The sequence below is a fragment of the Arachis hypogaea genome, chromosome 17, assembly GCF_003086295.3.
Source record: "Arachis hypogaea cultivar Tifrunner chromosome 17, arahy.Tifrunner.gnm2.J5K5, whole genome shotgun sequence".
Lineage (NCBI taxonomy): Eukaryota > Viridiplantae > Streptophyta > Magnoliopsida > Fabales > Fabaceae > Arachis > Arachis hypogaea.
The window spans coordinates 31,420,764-31,442,893 of NC_092052.1; the positions used below are offsets into that span (position 1 = coordinate 31,420,764).

The 22,130-nt window shown below is 31.9% G+C and overlaps 1 protein-coding gene across 1 annotated transcript; it reads left to right on the plus strand.

The window, feature by feature from the left end:
• Positions 1-11,778: 11,778 nt before the first annotated feature.
• Positions 11,779-14,257, plus strand: LOC112765862 (large ribosomal subunit protein uL6). Its single transcript, XM_025811724.3, has 3 exons — positions 11,779-12,406; positions 13,391-13,513; positions 13,615-14,257. Exons 1-3 carry the CDS (start codon positions 12,035-12,037, stop codon positions 13,699-13,701), a joined length of 582 nt encoding a protein of 193 aa, XP_025667509.1. The 5' UTR covers positions 11,779-12,034; the 3' UTR covers positions 13,702-14,257.
• Positions 14,258-22,130: the final 7,873 nt, after the last annotated feature.

Below are 22,130 nucleotides of genomic sequence, written 5' to 3' on the forward strand. Positions count from 1 at the left end.
GAACACAAGTCAAAACATGTTCTAATTAAAATTGAAACTAAACAAGTCCAGTATCCTAAGTTTAGAATATTAGAAAACTCTAAGTTCAAACAAATTTAGTACACTAAATTCATAACTAAATAATCAATAATAACCAGAAGTAGAAAAATAACAAACAAACCTTATAAATTATATCAACTAATTAGAATTTTAGAAAATCATAAGTTCAGAAGCATTACCTGAAGAATAGCAACAGAGCTGAGAAGAACAAGCGGCATAGACGGTAGCGGGGTAGACGGCGGTAGAAGCAGCAGCATAGATGGTGGAAGAAGCAACGGTGTTGGCGGCGGTGGTAGCAACTCGTTCAGAATCTAGCAGCTACAACGGTGACAGGGAAAACGACGAGGAGTGGCTCCTGGAGAGGATGGGGCTGCTGAGGAGATGAGAAAGGTAGAGAAAGAGTAAGAGGTGAGAGGGTTAGAGGGTTAGAGAGAAAGACAAAGACAAATTCGAATGAATGAGAAGAGGGTTTCGCAGTTCAAATTTACAGCATAGTTACTGTTGGATTTACCATCAGAAAATTGGATGGTAAACCATTGCGAGTCGCCAAAATGTAGCATTTTCACTAAATGAGTTTACCGGCGAATTCATCAAATGGTAAATTAGATACTAACTTACGCGCCTATTTTTTTGTTTCCCTCCAATTATTACCGGCGGATTTACCGTCGGAAACATAAATCCACCAGTAATAATTTGACTTGACGAATTTGATGCCATCATTGCCGATAAATCCGCCGCTACTCTGGGTTGCTAAATTTAACGATAAATCTGATGGTACTCAATATTTTTCTTATAGTGTCTACTCCATTGATTTTGTCAGCATGTCTAACATCCCAGAGTTTACCATCAAAAAATCGGATGGTAAACCATCGTGAGTCACCAAAACGTAGTGTTTTCACTAAATGAGTTTACCAGCGAATTCATCCAATGGTAAATTTGATACTAACTTACGCGCCTATTTTTTTGGTTTCCCTCCAATTATTACCGGTGAATTTACTGTCGAAAACGTAAATCCACCAGTAATAATTTGACTTGACAAATTTGATGCCTTCAAATCCACCGCTACTCTGGGATACTAAATCTGACGATAAATCTGATGGTACTCAATATTTTTCTTATAGTGTCTACTCCATTGATTTTGTCAGCATGTCTAACATCCACCATTTTTTTCGGGATAGCATGGTCATGGTTGCTCTCAACCTTGGCAAAAGTATCACTAAAAGCATAAGGTCAACAATATAGTTAGATAAGTCAACATAGATGGACCCAACAAATTAAAACTCATATTAAAATAAACACTAAAGATGGGATCTTAATATTATTACCTATCGTAAACTTGTGAAACAGAGCTGGTGCTGTAAAAGGCCTCCAAGTTCAGGAATTTCGTTGAAGCATTTTTTCTGTGATATGTTTTTCCTTATGTGTACAATAGTGAACCGTGAAACATATGTTATATAGGGAACAATATGGGATATAGGAAGTCGTATGGAATCATATTGCTGCCAAAATAGGGTTGTACGAAAAAATTTTGAACAAGGCATGATCATGTATGGATATTGAACAATGCAGTTGGGAGGATAAATGCGTGAGATGGATGCCTGAGTTGTGCTTTTCCTAGTATATGATTACATAATGATAAACAAAGGCAAAGCTAGCCTCTTGTTTACAAATTTCTTTAAGCCATTACTCCAACAACAAAATTCCCATATTTGTTTCTTTAAAATAGATTTAAATATATTCTCAAATATATGATATCAATTACTCTAATGGAATGATAATATCAATTATTTTAACACGACAAATCATAGTGCTCATTTAAGTGTTTTGTTCTCAATTGAGAAATTAAATTAGATTAACATGATGAAGAGTATAAACGTAAATTGTTTATTTTACTTTTAAAGCACAAATTTTATTTTTAATGTAATTTCATCTAACGTCTAATCTTACTATTAATTAAGCTAATGACACCGTAATCTATAAACTTCCACATAAACTTTTCTAAGTCATTTAAATTCTTTAATTTCACTACGCCCACAGTTATATAACAACATTTTTAAAGAAAGACATGATTTTTAACAAAAAATTCATATCACTCACTCAAAAATTTATGTGAAAGTCTATTAATATGATTGTAAGGACAAACCAAACGACATATATGTCCATAACTTTGCCAATACAGCCTGGGCAACTCGTATACGGGTACAATAGCAGCAGACACATTTCAAAAAGAGAGCATGCGGTACTATTTGCTACGGCTCACAAAAGAGACAAAATTATGTACACTCATTGGCAGTGGCATGACATTAGTGTCTACACATGTGCTTTGCCAATTTGGTGAATATTGTGAAGCTATGTGGAAACAAATAAGGTAGCTAAAGTCAAGAAGACACATACACTCCTCAATAGCAAATCACCCTCACAAAAGAACATGTATGCAATAGAATACAAGGATCATTGCTTCAGCCATTTTCAATATAGAGAGGAATAACACATTGATGGATATCTTGCTGTCTAAGATACGACTACTCCGGAAAAAGGTTGACGACATTAGAAAAAATCATATGCAGATAAATGCCATTGCTCATGTCAAATCTATCTTTCTTGCCAATGGCGACTCAAGTAGTGGAAACAAAGGAAGGCGGGAGAAGAAACAAAAAATGAGGTCACCTTGTCCAGATGTGTTCAGCAAAGGTGCCACTGAAAGGGTCTAAGAACAACTAAAATTAGCATCTACCATGAAACTCAATGCATAGAAAAAAGTTTTTAAGCTCACATATAAAGAAATAAACCTGATTACCTTGCTTAGTGATGTCGATGAGGAGCCAAAGGAAGTTGTTGAAGTTGATACAGTTGATATGCTACCTCCAAAATTAACAAGGTGGTAACTTCGAGGAATCACGTTATTACAACCATGTCTTAGCCACTGCATAGGGTTAAACCAACCCAAAAAGCTCCCTCTGACACCAATTCTAAGAAAAATTTAATGGCAATAGGAAGCATGACAAGATTCTAGACACCGATAACACTTTGCATGTTATCCATTTTCCAATTTATAAATATCATTTTTTATCTTGTAATATGCTTTCGTTCCTAATGTCGATGAATGGAAAAAATGTAGTAAATACAGTTAAATAAAAAATGCTTCAAGCACTGTTCCACCATCGTAAAACAAATGCGAATCATCGTCTACAACACCAAAGAATAACCATCACAACACCCTCATTTAAACACTAAGTACGCAACTGGATCCCCAAGATGCTACATCGAAAAGGACATTCCTATCTGAAAAAAAAAGTTAATCACAATTTTGCATCGTTAGTAGGGTTATCATGCATTTTCAAACCGGTCCCTGACTTGAACCTAAGAAAAGAACATGAGAAAATTAAGGCATATATTTTCTGTTCATCACCTTACGGGGAGTAAGTTGTTGCTTTTTAAGTATCTCGGTGAAAAACCTTACATAAAGATAATATTGAACTAAAATTTGTTTTTCCAATTTGTTGAACTTCATTGTAAAAAAGAGATCACTAAGCATGGAAACTACAGAATCTCTAGAGCGTAGCTAAGATGCATGCCCAAGACATGATATTTCAGAAGAGGTTTGCATTTAACGATTAAAATTTCATAAATTAACAACAATAACTCATTAATTCTTTAGTGATTCACACATTGAAACAATAATATAAAAGATTATACTTTAAAACTGCATGTAAGCTAATGGCCATTAGAACAACATATGAACAGAGTAACAACAAAAAGACACCATGGAGCTTAACACCATCATTTGTAGTAATCTCAATAATTAAGCATAATAGTTCAAAATATGTGTAACAATGTAGCATATATTAAGTCCAATATGAATGTTGTGTCGTGAAAGTTGTACAATTGTGTAAATGATTAATTGGACTTGGTACAATTTGAATTGACTAGTCTCATATTTTGTGTGTATTATAGTATACATTATTTTTTAAATTCTAGGAGGACGTCATCAAAGATAAAACACTAGATGACTTGCTTAGAGATTATGAAAAAGATTTCATGCAACCCAATAAGAATATTAAATGGGTAAAAAAATCCACTGACTTTAACAAATTTAAATAGTTAAAATTAGAGAAAAAACTAATTTAAATATATATTATTTGTTGTGTTTATGATATTTAAATCAAACAATTTTTAAAATTTTAGATATATATTCCAATTAAGGAGAGTGTTGGTCATTGATATCTTATGGTCTTTAGAATCGTAGACAAGGTAACCTCACCAAAATATGGTGAGGAAAAGGACTCTAGGACATGAAAGTAATAGTAAGCATCTCAATATAGCAAGTGCCATGATATGCTAAAATAAGGTTCATTGAGTCTCATACAGCTATGGTTATAGGAACAAGTGCTTGTTTAAATAATATTATCAAAGGATTATTTCAAACATGGGATGCCAGGCAAGGACCATTTTGTAAAATGGGAAATAGTTCGAGCAAATGGATTACTGCAACTGGAATCAAGGTAGACCACTTGTTAGTATGCTTTCGCTTCTCTTGTTAATGCACATTTTTTCTTTGTGGTTTTAATCAAACTTTAATAATCTGGCATAGTAAAAATTTTACTTGTTGGATTATGCAATGACTGAATATAGAGTCTCACTTCACCCCATTTGTCTTCAGAGTGGTAAGCGTACACACTTTGAGTTGTCTAGCTCTACGTATAATCATTGTATTATTAAAGTGCCAATTTGGTGAATATGTAGCTTAAGGATGAAAAAGTCCGCATAAGTAGAACATTAAAGCTTGTATTATCTGATAGCAACGAGAGGAAGCAAGACATTCAAATAAACACAAATCAATGGTGGAATATGGTTGTGGAAAAAAATTAATTAGATATTTAAATTTGAGTTAAAAAATATTTATATTCTATAGTTATTAACTTGGTATTAGAATTTGAGTTCTAAAATGTTTATTTTGTTCATGTACGCATCTATCTAGCTAGAACTTGTATGATAAGATAATTATATATAGTTATGATTTAAACAATTTTAGTTATATTTAAACGATTTTTTACTCGATTTTTGTATTATAAAGTTACATAGACAAATAAAAGAAAACATGGTTTTATAATATTTCTTCTGCTTAGCATGAATTAAACTGATACAACATAGCAATCTTGCTGTAAGAAACAAAGAAATCAAAATTTTTTAAATAACTAATCGAAGTAATAGTTAAAAATCTTCCCATTATTAAAAAAATAAGAAAATGAGAACATAAGAGTTTAAAGCACTATGTTATTAACATAAAAAAAAAAAACATGTATGATCTACCACCAACTAACCTACATAGTATAACTAATGAGTGGATTGGAATTAAAAGGACTTAACTTTGTCATTATATGGTCTATCATTAGCTAATCTACATAACATGACTAGTGTATGAATTTGAGTATCCTTGTTATTGTATGAAGAGTAATATAAGATCCAAGCGTTCAGACTTGTAAAACACTAATACAAAAAAAAAGACAAAATAAAAAAATTCCTCAAATTTTTAACATAAATTTCCTGTTCATTCTCAACTTTCATCTTTCATCAATGTAATCTAAAATAGGTAACTAATAATAACAAAAAATCAATTAGACACAGTTAAAAATTAGAACTCAAATCCAACGCACACCAAATTAGACACGATTACTTCTCCACATTTGGGGTGTATTTAAATAGAAGATATCCATATTTAAAAAAGAAAACTAAAGGTTAAAGTAAAGGTAAATTGACCTAGAACAAGTAATACACATTAAAAATTGAACTCTGTTAGGTAACCAACCTTCAACCAGCCAACTACCAACCAACTTGTCATTAATTGGTAATCCTGATTTTTCAAAATTGTCATTAATTAGTAATTATTTAAATTTTATTTTAAAAAAAATATAAAATCAATAAATATTAATTACAATTGTTTAAAGTTGGCTAGTTAGGAGTTGTTTATCTATACTTTTCCTTAAAAATTAAATGCAACAAAAGTAATATAGGACTAATTAATTTCATTGGCTCCATCATCCTCATTTCCAAATTCAGAATTAGAGTCATCTATCTCCATATCCTGAAATAACACAAAATTTATGAGGAACACATGAAGAACCCCAAAGTAGCTAGTAAATAAAATATCAAAGTTGAAGAATGTCTCACTTGATCTCTGCTGGATTCAGAACAAGAATTTACATCATTTTTACCTTCATCTTTCTCATAAATGAAATCTTATTTCTCATCCTACATAGTCTCATATGCATCATCATCTATAGTTAACTATGTCGTTCATGTGAACCCCCATCATACTTACTCCAATCTGGACATGTAGTTTTATTATGCCCTAGCTTTTGTCATATACTACATCATTGTCTGGTATTATCCTTAGCCCTTCTACAAATGGGGGGTCACGAGAAACTATATCAGTGGCAGGAATTGCACCACCAAAAGCAACTGCACCAACAATATCAGCAGCATTCAGTGTGGCCACCAATCTATAATCCAACAATCACTAGTATTGGATAGACTTTAAACAATCTCAAGTGAACTCCTTTGTATCTTGTATTTGTTATTTCATATTTTTGGTCCACCTATTTAAAGCTAAATATTTTGGCAATTCACAAATATCAAGTCTAACTAAAATATATAGAATGTATTCGCAAGGAATTCAAATGACTCCATCCTCATACAAGAGCAGGTAAACTCCATTGGTAAATCATAGAAACATATTTAACATGTATCATTAGGACTACCATATTTAACTACCGTGTATAACACATAAAAACTAACATCAATGCAATCTAACACTTTCATTGAATCAAACCTTATAATAATAGAGAGAAATAGAAAAAATACATCTCTTGTATATAAATTAGTTACAGATTTTTTCAATGACAATAAACGGGTTTGCATCACAGGTACTCCATATGCACATTCAAAGTCTGCTAGACAATCCTTAAAACGAATATAGGTAACACATCCATCAAAGTGCTCTAAAAAATCTTTTAAATTATACCTGAACTTGACATACTTTGCAATAACTTAGTGCAAATTCTCACATCGAGAAGTGGTCCTAAACCTAGCAAAGAACTTTTCACGGATATGTGTCGTTGTCCAACTATGCCGATTATCATACATGTCAATTATCCATTGCTTTTCTTGCACATGAAACTTTTCAACCATCCGATCCCATTTATTACGAAATACACCAACCTTGTAATCACCCAGTATACACTTCTTAAACTGCGATGTGAACCTAGGATTACCTATTGTGGCATTGCGAATAAAGTGACAAGCACATAGGCGATGATGTGTATTAAAAAAAAATATTTTCTATTGCATATTTCATTGATAGGGCACCATCTATGATAACTGAAATTGGAGCTTTTTCCTTTATTGCTTCTAGAAAATTTTTTAACAACCAAATATGTATTTGCTCTGACTCATCACACACAAGAGTAGAAGCAAAGACAACTGTGCGGTTATGATACCCGAAAAAATGAGAAATGGACAATGATATGTGCTCTTTTTGTAAGTAGCGTCAAAAGACAATACATCACCAAACAATTGATAATCATTTGGCTTATTCCATCACACCAAAATAAATTCTTTATCTAGTGAAACCTATCAACCTCATATCTAACCATGACTGGGTCAATGGACTTTATCTTTCTCAGAAATTGAAAAGCTGCACTAGCACACCCTTCAACCGTCAATGTTGCTGTGCGACTTGATTGTACAAGTCCCTGGACAAAACGAAAACATTGTGGTGACCACCAGATTGGCTTGAGAGTGCTGCAAAAATATGTCATGATTGGAGAAAGAAGGTCATGATTGTGCAACTCAATATATTTATTTGCTCAATATCTGCAGCAGATATTTTCTGTGACCAGGAAGCATTCCAGTAACAATTGGAGAAAGAAAGTCATGATTGTGCAAATAAGAAAATTCTAAAACAATCTAGCAACCACTAACACATCAAATGACACCTGAACCTTTGCGTTGCAGCCACATCTAGTTTTAGCTCTAGGCTCTTGTTTTCTGGTCTGCATATTATCTGCATTTTTTCGTCGGAAGCCCATGCGACAAAAAACAAAATTTTGTCGATCGATTGCCTCATTGTGCTTTCGCATCTTATTTTTTCGATTATTAAATCCCATTGACTTGGCAAATGCATTGTAGAAATCAAAAGCCACTCTTAGATCACTGAAATAATATCTTTTTATATCAACATCTATAATATTCAAGAACTCAGTCTTTCCTATGTCCTCTCACCCGTCAATCTTATAGGATTCATCCAATTAATCAAAATGAGCACTTTCATTGGGTTCAGAAGCAACAATTTCTACATTTGCCAAGTTAGCATCCATGAAGATCTCATCGTTCAAGAACTCATTATATTTTTCAATGGATTCTCCAAATTTCTGTAGAACCCGTCAACATTATTATTGTCATCTACATAATCCTACATAGGCAAATTAATTTAAGTTAGGTATTTTATGGGATGATGTAAGAAATCTATCAAAATTAATTCTAAGAGTATGACTTAGGATTTTAAATTGATGAAAAATCTACTTCATTAGACATTGAAATTCAGATTATTTTTTAACAGAGATTGAGAGATAAGATATATCTCGTAAATTTGATAAAGAAACAAACTTGCAACATTATAAAATATAAAACTTAGGAGATAAAAGATAATTTTGCATTTAATTAATAAAAAATTATGAAATTCAATTTTGTGTGGGAGTTAAATTTAGGATTCAACAAATTTTTTTTATTAAAATAACAAATTCTATTGGGCCATAATTCATATAGCATTATTTGTAAAAGAAAATTGATTATAATTGACAAAACATAACACACACTGTTAGATCATAACGGTAGGTTTAAGTTTTTAGTTTTTATCACAATTGGTGAAGAAAAACAAATGACAACCACAGAATTATTCACCTAATAAAGGCATAAAGCTTGTTTTTTTTTTTTTTGTATTTTCTTTTGGTGTTGGACTACTGGAGGATGGAAATGGAATCTGCTTGCTTGGGAGGGTCGTCCACTTTGCCTTTGCAGTACTCGAGAGATTAATCATTCGGCTTCCAACCTGATAAATATCCTAGTGCAAATAAAAAAAAATGCTAGCTAAACAATATTTTTAATAAAAAATTGTAAAACATTAGCTCAAGACAAAAAATATTGGCACCTTAATATTTTATTATATAGTATTATAAATCTAACAAAAGAGAATTTATGTGTATTTATCTAACATATATTTTAAATTCTTAGAATACTTAAAATTTCATGACACGAATTTTTGTGACAAAAATTTTACAATTTGATCATTATTTGTTTTGACACTAGTACATTGTTAAACAGATGGATTTAGAAACCAAATCATGCAAAATATTGAACTGAATATGATTATATATAAATACAACTATACTATACTATACATAAAAATTAGTGATCGATTAGAATATTAAATACATATTAAAAATACACGAAATAAAATATATATGTATATACATAATATACTATATGATTAATTTGGTGGCTATCTTTTGTTTATACATAATGCTTTTTATATTTATAGTAATAACTATATATTTATGACATATATACATATAATAAAATATAATTATGCTAATGCATTTTTTGTATGAATACTTTGTGGTAAATAGTTGTACATTTGTATAATTTTACTAAATTTCCTGTTAAAGGTTAAATTTTTATATAGTTTAATTATTTCGTTGATTTTCTAGTTTCGTAAAATTTTTAATTAGGTCTCTATATATTTTTTTAATTTAGTTCTTGCACCAAATATTTTTTTAATTAGGTCTTTCTTGACAATAAATTTAATTGTATAGAGACTTAATTAAAAAAAATTAGTGTAAGAATCCAAATAAAAAAAAAATATAGAGACCTAATTAAAAAAAAATTAGTGTAAAGACTCAATTAAAAAAAATATAAAAACCTAATTAAAAATTTTGCAAAACTATAAAAATTAATAAAATAATTAAACCTTTTTATATTTTACAAAAGCTTTATTATAAAATCCAAAATCAAGCCAATCCAAATTGATTCAGTTTGTTTTAGCTCGATTCTTCAAACAAAATTTAATTATACCAAACTGATGAAATTAAATTTACAATTGGATTTTTTTTTCATAGTATTTCTCAATTTGACATATTAAAGATTTTTAACTTGGTAAGTCAAAGACTAAGTGTGTGATTGAATTACCGCTTGTAAATGAGAGTTTGAATAAAATTAATTTTACAAACTTTTTTTTTTACTAAAGATAGGAGACTCGAACTCACAACCTCTTAATTGAGTACAGGGAGACTATGCCATTTGAGCTATAACTTATTGGCAATTGATTTTACAAACTTGATTTTGATGAAAAGTAAGTTTGTATTGAAGTGATTTATGGTTGGCAATCTTTATATTAAAATGGATTATAGTAAAATAAATATTGTTTGGATTACACTATTTAAAATCACTTTTAAATGAAAAGTTACTAAAATAGACATTAACTTAAATAATTTTTTTATATTATCCTATCATTTTAATTTAGATATTTGAATAATCTTATTAATTAATTTTATAATAAAATTAATATTTATTTATTAAAATAAAAATAACATATAAAAATTAGAAAAATATATTTTATATTAAAAATAAGAAATATAAATTATATATTTTTGTTCTAATATTCTCAATAATCTTATTTTCAATATTATTTTGAAATTCAACGTTTATGATTTTATTAATACCTTAGATTAATTTTTTATTTAATTTGTCTTTTTTTAATGAGATCATAATCTATATTATAAAAAAATTATAATAAAAAATTATATATACCAGCATTATAATTATAAAAAAGAATATTAAAAATAATAAAATTAAATATTTACCTTAGTAGTGATGGAAATAAATATAAAAGTTCTTGATAATGTGTTTTATATAATATATTTTTAATTTTTTTAGTATTCTTTTTTTAGTACCTTATAGTTTTTTACTATTATTATTATTTATGATTAATTTTTTGTTTAATTTACTTTCCTTAATGGAATCAATAAATTATATTATAAAAGGATAATAATATATATAATATACAAAAATCACAATTATTAAAAAAGAGAACTCATATAAAGAGAAATAATAAAAATTTAATAAATAATACAATAACATGTCTAGAAGATAAAATTGGTAAAGGAAAAATAGATGTTTAGTGTAAATGGCTAAAAGCCCGTTAGTGAAACGCAGAAGCAAGAAATTGTTACTTCTTGTAAATGAAAAATGGATTCTCTCCAGTTTTTTTAACACTTGAGGAAATGAAGTGTGATCTCTCACCATTAACTTTATAAGTGGGACCAAAATTAAATATGAGAGAGAATAATAAAGGATGAGAGATCACAATTGACACCATCTAGTTTTTTTTTTCACCAGAGAGGATCCAGTCCCCTTGTAAACGTGGTTTTGAATACAAAATCACTTCTGCTTTTGCCAAATAAAAAATTAGCCAAACAAAAAATTGAAACTTCAAAAAGATTAAACGTGCTTTTTCTCTTTGAACGTATTTGCCAAACACACTCTAATTAGTTATAAATTTAAATTTTATTTAAAAATTTATCATTAATCAATAATTACAATATACATAAAAAAAATTGAACTCTAGACACTTATTTAAAAAAACTAATAAACTAATAACCACAACAGACCAGACCAACCCAATTTGGTCTATCCATTGTTTTTTGAATTCTTGTGTTTCTTTTGTGATTTTTAAAAAGGATAATTAAACTTGTCACAAGAAGTTGAAGCCCGACTACTAAACAGCCCAATAGCCTCGTCCTTCTGCTCTCAGACCTTCCCTCTCTCTTTCTCTTCCCCTTCCTGTTCCTCATATATAAGCAACCATCTCTAAATTAGGGTTTTATAAACCCTAACCGTAACAGTAACCCTAACCCCCTCCTACGCTCTACGGAGAGAAACAATGAAGACGATTTTGTCATCGGAAACGATGAACATTCCCGACGGGGTGAGCATCAAGGTCCACGCCAAAGTGATCGAGGTGGAAGGTCCACGTGGCAAGCTTGTGCGCGATTTCAAGCACCTCAACCTTGATTTCCAGCTCATCAAGGACGAGAATGGAAACAAGAAGCTCAAGATCGACGCCTGGTTTGGCTCACGGAAGACCTCCGCAGCCATCAGAACCGCCCTCAGCCACGTCGAGAATCTCATCACCGGCGTCACCAAGGGCTATCGTTACAAGATGAGGTTCGTCTATGCTCACTTTCCGATCAATGCTAGCATCGCTAGTAACAACACCTCCATCGAGATCCGCAACTTCCTTGGCGAGAAGAAGGTTCGTTTCTTTTCTTTCTTAAAACGTGGATTTTTCCCCTGCGGTTAGTATAATTTATGTTAGTTATAAATTTTATTGATAGCATTAAGAGCACCGAATATCAGAATGAATGTCGTTTTGTAAAGTCGTGCATTTTTTTTATTCAATGCATTTGATTTAATTTTTCAAAAATTTAGAAACTTGAGTTAGTGAGACTTGCGACTGATTTTTAACTACAAATAATTAAATAATAGGTGCTGATAGCCTTGAATTTGGATTACCCTCTGCATATGACACTGCCATGTTTGATCATGGTTTAAGATACTGTGGTATACAGAAATTTCAGGGTCTATTTGATACTTTCGTTGGTTAATCAATTGTGATAGGTCTTCGTTCTATGAAATAAGCCTTTGGATGAATTTTGAGAATATTAGATACTTGTTTGTAATCAAAGCTTTTGATTTATTATTATTAAGCATGAACATGTATTGTTTGTTGTGAAGAAATGTATGTATGTGAATTGCTTTTGCAAATGTGTTAAAAGGTTTTTAAATCAATGAACAAGTTGCTGGTGGAGTGTTTGTTTTTGAATTGGTTAAATTTTATTCAAATGTTAACCAAAATGTCACTCTCTCATTAGCCAAGTCCTACTACTTTTCAATGGAGCAATATTACTATTACTATACTATACATTGCTTATTAGTTCTAGTGATGCTTTCCCTCTTTCCCCGGCAAAGGCAGGGGCTGCTTTCAAAAAATTTTCACTTGCTGATATGCTTTTGACACTATCGTTGAAGTTGGTGTCTTTTCATTTTTTGGTTTATTCTTCAGCATTCTGTGTATTCTGCTATTCTGTTATACGTCATGGTCACAAGTGTCAGTAATGGTATTACATGTTTTGGGTAATGCTGTTTTATGTAGTACTGTTGAAGAAAGCTAGGCATCTTGCAATGGATATGCTATGATGTTATTAAAGTGAAATGTCTTTGGTTGCCATACTCTCAGGTGAGGAAAGTGGACATGCTTGAGGGAGTTTCTGTTGTTCGATCTGAAAAGGTCAAGGATGAGTTGATCGTGGATGGTAATGACATTGAGCTTGTTTCGCGCTCTTGTGCCCTCATTAACCAGGTATTCAGTTCTTTCCCTCTGACTCCTAACTTTGTTCATCTTTTGCCCTTGCTTAGATTGTAATTCTGTTTTTTCCCCTTGTGTTTTATGGTTTACAACAGAAATGCCATGTCAAAAACAAAGATATTCGGAAGTTCCTTGATGGTATCTATGTTAGCGAGAAGGGGACAATTCTTGATGAGCAGTAAATTGTGGGCAAAGAGGAATTTTGATATTATTTTTGCTTCTCATTTTTCCATATTATTTAGGACTTACCCTTTTTTGGTAGTTTACAGGGATATCCTTTTGGATTATCCTCTTAAAATTTACTTTCTATTTAGCTCACCAATGGTCTAATTTTTCACTTTTCAAATTTTGGATCCTCGTTCACCCTACCTGATCTCATTATCTCAAATTGACAAATTCTCAATGTCTCTGGCCTTCAGTCAGATAAATAATGATTTAGCTGGTTTGCATACTATATAAACGAAGTCAAAGGGCCTCTCTCTAAAGTTCTCTATTCTTTTTCGGAGAAATGCAAGTGTTGGATGATGGCCCTTTATATATTTAAGAGACGCGCACCATGTGGCAACAGCCGAGTAGTGATAACCCCTTTTGCTTTGTGGCAGATGATTGTTATGTTTGATTTATTGTTTATCGTTCGTTGTTGCATGTTTTATGCATTTTCAACATTGATGTTGATAGTAAAAGGGACATATCGTTAGATATCTTTACGAGGAAATCAAACCATTTCTTCTTTTTTCATTGTTGTTCACCAAATTATTATATATTTTTTTTTACTATTGATTGCACGGGTATGCTGATGCGAATGAAAACCAATTATGATTAAAGGATAATAATAATTTCGAACAGCTTATATATTTGATTCGTGTAATTAGACTCGGGAGTTAGGTTGAAGATGGTTTATTATGATCTTAAAATGAAATGCGACATATAATCGGTTTATAAGAAAAATTATTTGCTATATAATACGCAAAAGGATACAACAAAGAGAGTAATAGAACCATTCAATTAAAAACTATAAGTTACAGACACTGTTGAATTATGACACATTTCAAATACCACACTGTTGAATTATTGTGTCCATGTATCAAACATATTTTGGAGGTATATTTTTGAAATAAATTTAGAAATAGTATAGATTATTATTCGTTAAAACAAAAAAAATATTTATATAATTAAAATAAGATATTAAAAATAATTAAAAAAATTAATTTATATTTTAATTTCAATAAAATATTAAAATATTATTACAAGTTATCTAAAGAATAGTTTAAATTATATATATATATATATGGTGCTGTCTGTGGTGACTAGTTAGGATGGGTGACTAGCGTGGCTATCCTAAGTTAGCCTGTAATCAAGCGACACGTAGTGGGTTGAATAAAAATGTTGACTGCACGAGTCCAAACTTAGGGAGCGGTGATTATGCTAATGATACGGTAATTTTAAGCAGTTTCACTCCTTTTTTTGTGAAATTTGGGCCCAAACAGATATCACAAAAAACCAATCATCATAAAAAACAAGCCAATTAATATTATAAACAAAAACTAATTTCCTAAACTCAATGACACTAGCACACACTGATCTTTAATCTCTTCAAGCCAAGACTTAAAAAAAAACATAGTTATCTAAAAAAATTATCTTTTATTTATCTTTTTATTATAATATTAAAAAAATATTAAAATAAATTCATCCAATAAATTTAGAATTTTTTAAAAATTGAATGCACATTTAAAATACAATCTGTTCATACCCTGGCCCAATGATAAAGCCCGGGTCCAAACGAAAAGCCCAATCCAAAGGATTGAGCCTCGTCCTATACCGACCTTCGCCCTACGAAGTCGGTCCCTACCACGACTTGCTCTAAAGAAGTCGGGACGAAGATTAGCTGGCAGATAAACACTCATTCAAATGAGTAACTGCCCCTAAAATCTCTCTACCCACTTCTTGTAGCCATATCTCAACCTCCCTAAGATAAAGGGACGGTTATCCACCATAAATAACGGAACTACACCAACGGTGGTTATGGGTTCACCACTATAAATACACTGACACTTCTCAGGTATCTCAGAAGTTCCAATACATTCTAAACCTGCTTAACCCCATGCTGACTTAGGCATCGGAGTGTCTTTGCAGGTACCATCCCCCATTCTTTCACATACACAACTCAGAGGCGGCTCCCAGACGTAAACCAAGTCGGAGACCACACTCCTCCTATGCTTGGGCCTCACAAACAAGTCCAACCACCGTCCGGTTCTAGGTAAGTTCCGTAACACAAACTAAATAAAACTAAAATTTAAATTTTAAATTTTAAAATTTATGTTTTAGTTTTAATATTTTTAATTAATAATAAATTACAATTTAAATACAAATTATAAAATCAAATTAAATAAAATTTGAAATTTTAATTTTAAAATTAATAAAGACTTTAAAATGAAAAAATACTAGTGCTGAAATAAATAATAAAAATTTCAACTAATACTATGATAAAAATATGTTAAATATATTTTTATTGAATAAGATCTAAAAAATTTAACTTAATTATTTATTTTCAATAATTTAAAAAATATTAATATTCAAATAAGTAACGAAAAAATCTAACTAATAATAAAAAAAATATTAGATGTATTTTTATCGAATAAGATATAAAAAAAAATAATTTATTTTTAACTTTTAAATTTAAATTTTAGATTTATGATTTTGGATGTGTTTTAAAATATTTTATATATAACTTAATAATTTTAGATGTGTTATAATTGAAAAAAATTATTAACATACATTTTAATAATTCAAAAAATGTTAATGTTCAAATAAGTAATAAAAAAATCCAACTAATAATAAAAAATAAGAAATATTAGATGCGTTTTTATCGAATAGGATATAAAAAAATTAATTTTACTTTTAACGTTTAAATTTAAATTTTTTCTATAATTTTGGGTGTGTTTCAAAAATATTTTGTATATAATTCAATAATTTTATGTGTTATAATTAAAAAAAACAAATTTTATGAATATAAATTTTAATAATTTTAAAAGTGTTAACGTTTAAATATATAAATAATGAAAAAGTCCAACTAATAATAAAAAAAAAAAGAAATATTAGATGAATTTTTATCGAATAAGATATTAAAAAAAATAAAAAACGTACGGAGAGAATAAAAAATAATAAAATATCTATTTTATGAAATGGATAAAAAATTTAAAAAAATTAATATTTAAAATTTAAATTAATTTTAATTACTAATATATTTATCTACAAAATAAAAATATATTTTAATTAAAATTTAATTAAATAATATTATTTAAATTAAAAAACTGATTAAAACCTAAAAATTAAAAAACAACAAGCATCTTCCAAAAGAAAAAAAAAACCCCAACTTGAAACCAACTGCGGTAAAGGAAACACAAGTTACCGCGTTTATTATGTTAATCAAACATTAATGATGCGCTCTTACAATCCAGATGTCATCATCCTATTACATGGTCAACACGTAGCCATTTGTAGCCACCACTGATATAGCTACCAGAGACACAACCTATATATATATATATATATATATATATATATATATTTTGATTGTTTCCGTGTCGTATCGTGTTCCTTCTTAGAAAAGGAAAAGGATAAGTGTGAAAGCTTGCTATGTATCAATCCATTCACGGCATAGAAATTTATGGAAAATTAAAAAGCCTGCATATGCATACGAATTAATTTAATTGATTTCGAGAAACACTACGTTTTCGTGCTAAATTTTTACATGAAACAAGGACTTGTATATAATGAACCAAGGTTTTCGAAGACTTCCCTGCACACGACCTTGATAGTTGAATCTATTGACATTGAAGAGTAATCCTTCAATTAATAATCTTAACCATCATCTTTGATTGCCCATATGTAAAAACAGATTTTGGTAAATAGAGTTCAACATATAATAGTCATAGCAAATGAAACCACTAATAAAAATGGTCTCCTTTAAAACCTAACTGAAGTTTAGTTATTGGGAATCATGTTCATGCGTGGAATTACAGCTACCTAGCCTGCTTTTTTTCTTTGTTAATATAATGGATTCAACAATATAATTACCTAACCTACGTACCTATAATCTCGTTCCATTGTATAGAACATTTGATTGATCAATGTTTCTTAATAGCATGACAGGAATACCATCCTCCTTTTAGTGTTAAAGAGTTGGTGTTCTGCACCATGGTTGAATCTGTGAGATTCAATTGCGGAAAAATTTTATTATGTGAAAATAAGTTTCATCCCTTACTTATTTGCCTGATTATATGTAACAAACTCCGAACTTACTTATTCTTCTAACTAACTAATTGCTATAATTAGGAGGCTAACTAACATTTAGTGTTAATGGTAAAGTGATAATCCGAAAAAATTGATACCATTTAGAATATTGGGAGTGATTACATTTAATTTTGATTCCATGTTACCTTCCTCGACACAAAGAATTTAAGCTAAAATATGTTTTCTCCTCTTCATATAAGTATTTCATGATATGATTGTTGACCTCGTTAACAATTTCTAACGTAAGAGCGAGTATTGTTTTGTCTTTGAACTATCAGGTTTTGTTTATATTAAACAACTCCTCAGGATACACTAAACTAACCAACCGGCAAAAACCATCCTGGGTTTTGATTGGTTTGGTTTTATAATTTGCAATGTGTTTTGTCGATTTTTAGTAAATCGATGGTGGTTCGATTCTAATGGTTTAGGAGCGAAACCAACTCCTCTTTTGCAGGTACCAGTTTTCTATAAGTGCATCAAAGTGTTTTCGATTATACAGGTATTGAAATAAAAAGTAAATGAAAATTTGTAAAAGGACGGAAGAAATTTAAAACAATTAATTCGAAAAGGTAAATTGACTGAAATCAAGAAGATTGCGTTGAAATTAAAAGAAAGCAGTAAAGATACCTTCAACTGGGTCAAAGGGCTTTTGACATGAAAATTAAAGGTACTGAAATGTAAATTACATTCGAAAGTTAAATCATTGCTTGAAACATAAATTTTTTTGAAAAGGTAAAGTTTACAGAAAGTTAAATTGAAAAGATAAAGACATGTGGAAGGAACCCTACAGATAATTGACTCAAAGCAGACTTAGAAAATCTCTGGGGATGTGAGTGTGCGTGAGTAATTTCTGAAGCGAAGTTCGAACCATTATTCCCTAAAACTTTCTAGTATTTATAGTCTACTTCTATAATCGATTATTAATTACATAACGCTGTCTTATATGCGCACTCCCAGGTAACCGTTCCCGCTCTTTTGCCAATAAACGTTACCCATCAATTCCTCACGTGGTAAAAGCCTTTAACTTCTCCACTTACGTAACTGCTCGATCTGCTATTCGAACAACTATTCGATTACTCATTTCGAATACTTGTTCGCCTAAACCCGTTCGATTTAATAAGGTGTTTGAAATCAAGTCTGTGTCAAGTACCTCCAACCAATGCCTGCACGTGTACCTTTTTCGACATCTACTTCTCTTCTCATTATTTCTTCAATACTTCGAATTAACTCGTCCTAATCGAGAATATTTTTCGATTAACAAATTGCCCCCTTGGATTAATGTGTTTGTCTTCGAAATCATTTTTGGAAGATAAAACACTTAATCCAAATTCAAACTTCAAATTCTTGAGTCAGCAATAATTACCATTTAACTTCCCATTAATACTGACCCACTCGACACGTTTCTCGAGACCTACGCTTTCTCTTTCCACCACTTCGCCTTCTTCGCAAAGTTACCTCTTTTTGCATTCCTTCTGCAACAACGACTACAGTAACATTTCTTTAAATTCGACACTTCCGCCTTTGTTCAATTTTTCTCAAACCCTTATTTCCTGAATTCCTCTCGCCTCTTTCTTGCGTAACCCTTAACCTTTCAAACTTCCTTCTTCTTTATTCTACAATGGCCGCTTCTTCATCTCATGTTGCTGCCCAAGATAAGGGCAAAGGCCTCGCAGTAGAACAACCGGCTCCACCAGCTCTTCATGTATTAAACCAAGTCAACGATAACAGAATCCTGATCCCTTTTACAGTGGGTGAAGATGTTCATTGTTTCCTTGGGCCTGTCGAAACCCTAGAAAGGGCAAACAAGAAGCTACCTTTCTTCCCCAGTGCTCAGGGAGAGGATTTATTGATCAACCAAGCTCTTGACATCTCTTTTTTCATCAATCAGAAACCTTTCAGGAATAATCCAAAGATTAACCCTTGAGGGACCGACTTCACGGCCTGGCTTCAACTCCTTTCCCCTACAAAGAGCACTGCTTGGGGGCTCTGGGGATTCAGGAAATCCTAAGGCTTTTCCACTTCTCACCTTCAACACTTCCTTGGATGATTGGGGCTGTAATCTGTTTTTAGAACAGGACAACCAACAATTTCCACCTCCCTTGTGGAATGATTGGTATGTCTCTTTTGGATGTAGCCGCTATTACAGGGCTCCCAATCAATTCTTCAGACTGCACTTCTGATATGCAACCCAAACACCAATACAACATTGCCTCTACCAATTCCTATAGTGAATTTATTACTCATCACATGGGTAAGGAGGGAACTGCTGTTACAGATGATGAACATGTGGCCTTTCTGTTTTATTGGCTAAATACAATTATTTTCTACTCCCGAAGTGTCCAAATGTCAAAGTTTTTTCTTTCTTTGGCTGCTCTGCTTCATGAAGGAAATAATCTTAATTTGGCCAAGCTTTTTCTAGGGCATATTTATGAAGAGGTTGGTCAATTTGTAAATTGTCTCCAAAACAATTATCTGATAAGTACATGTGGCCTTCTCTGGCTTCTCCAACTATGGCTTAATGCCATTTTCGAGAAGTATATGACAAAGCCTAGAGGTGGTGCTACCGATAAACAACACATCGAAGGCTTTCGGTTGGCTGATTACAAACCAAATTTCCCAAATACACAATCGGATGAAGACCGATTTTGGGCTGTCTTTTCTCTATTCCATTCTTGTAAAGACTTTTATAATGAAAACCTCAATTTTGCCCCCTTTTTGTGTCGAAATTGTGGTCTTGCATGGCTCGATCGCTTGCTTTTTCCACATGATGCTGAGGAAAATGAACTGGCTAATCGAAACTGGACAAATTTTCTGGTCGTTCAAGTAATTCTGACAGGGTTGCCCCAACACAAAAAAAAAGTTCAAGATAACCCTATATGCCCCTCATTTCACAGCCAGGCAACTGGGTTTCTCACAGGCCGTTCCAACCCCTCTTCCTCGAAACAACAAACCATTTTGCCACATCACTCTGACTTCTCAAAGTGAACTTGATTTCTACCTCTTAAAAAAATCAACAATAAAGGGAGCATTTCAATTTCCTCGTTTATGATCGCAGCTCATATATCACCAAGTCTTGTTTCGAATGGTGGACTACTTACTACTCTAGGTACAGTCGTACTTTAGAGAAAATCCAGCAATCTGCCATTCGAATAGCCCCTGCTGCTGAAGGTTCTCTCAAAAAATCTAAAAAAAGAAAAGTTGACACCACATCCTCCTCACGACAACCACAACATAAAAGTCGAAGGACTCCCACTAGGACTTCCAGAAGGGTAACTATTTCTACACATACCCATGCACTTTAGATTGAAATATTCTGAAAATCACATTTACTTAACAACTCTTGATTTCGATTTTTCCATCAGTTACGGTTGCAACTGTCAAGTGAGAACTTTGATGGAAGTGAGCAATCCACCTGGAACATCCTTGCTGCTTCCTCTCAATCAGAGGATACAGCTGATTCAGATCCTAGTCCTCAATTAATTCGAAAGCCAAGACTCATTCTGGTAACGTTATCATTTCTACACATATTTCATTTGAGTTAGAATAAATCGTAACTTATAACTGTGTACCTTTCATATCAGCCTACTACTGCTGCTCACTCAATCACATCTCCTGTGGTACCTGATCAGCCACTCTTACAACCACATCATGATCTGGGACATTCCACATCTCATGATTCAATCCAAGCTACAGAGTCTGTTGAACCACTACAGGTTGCTTTTCCACCTCCACCTGGAACACAAGTGGTTGATTTGACAAAAGACCCTACACAATATTCTCCAACACATACTCAAATCCTTGGACCAACCTCTCCAACCAACCAGGCTGCCCTTTCAGCTGAAAATCAAGTGGCCCCAGACTCTGACTCTGTCTCTCGAGTTGCTGAAACTACCAATTCAGATTTGCCTCGATCTAGAGTCTTAGAAACTCTCCAAAGGCCCTCCGGTTCTCCCTAGCAGGCTGAATTTCAAACTCCCCCTGGTGAGATCTAGAAATTTGGGTGTTTCTACCACACCTAAAAGTGCCACACTAGCCAACCTGGTTTCCATTCTGAATCAAGCTATCCAAGAAAATGAAGTACCAATTCCTGCCCCTGTATTTTTTGGTCCTTCTGCATCGGGTCCTCCATCTGAGCTAAATGTTGATGCTCAAGAACAGCTTCTATCACTCCTCCTCAGACTCTTGGACCATTCACCTGCTGACTAGGTTAATGATACTGCCCTCAATAAGCTTTTCTTTGATCTCTAGAACTCTGCCTTCAAACTCCCAGCTTCCACTCCACATTCTGCCATAGTCCAACAATTCAAACATCTTGCCA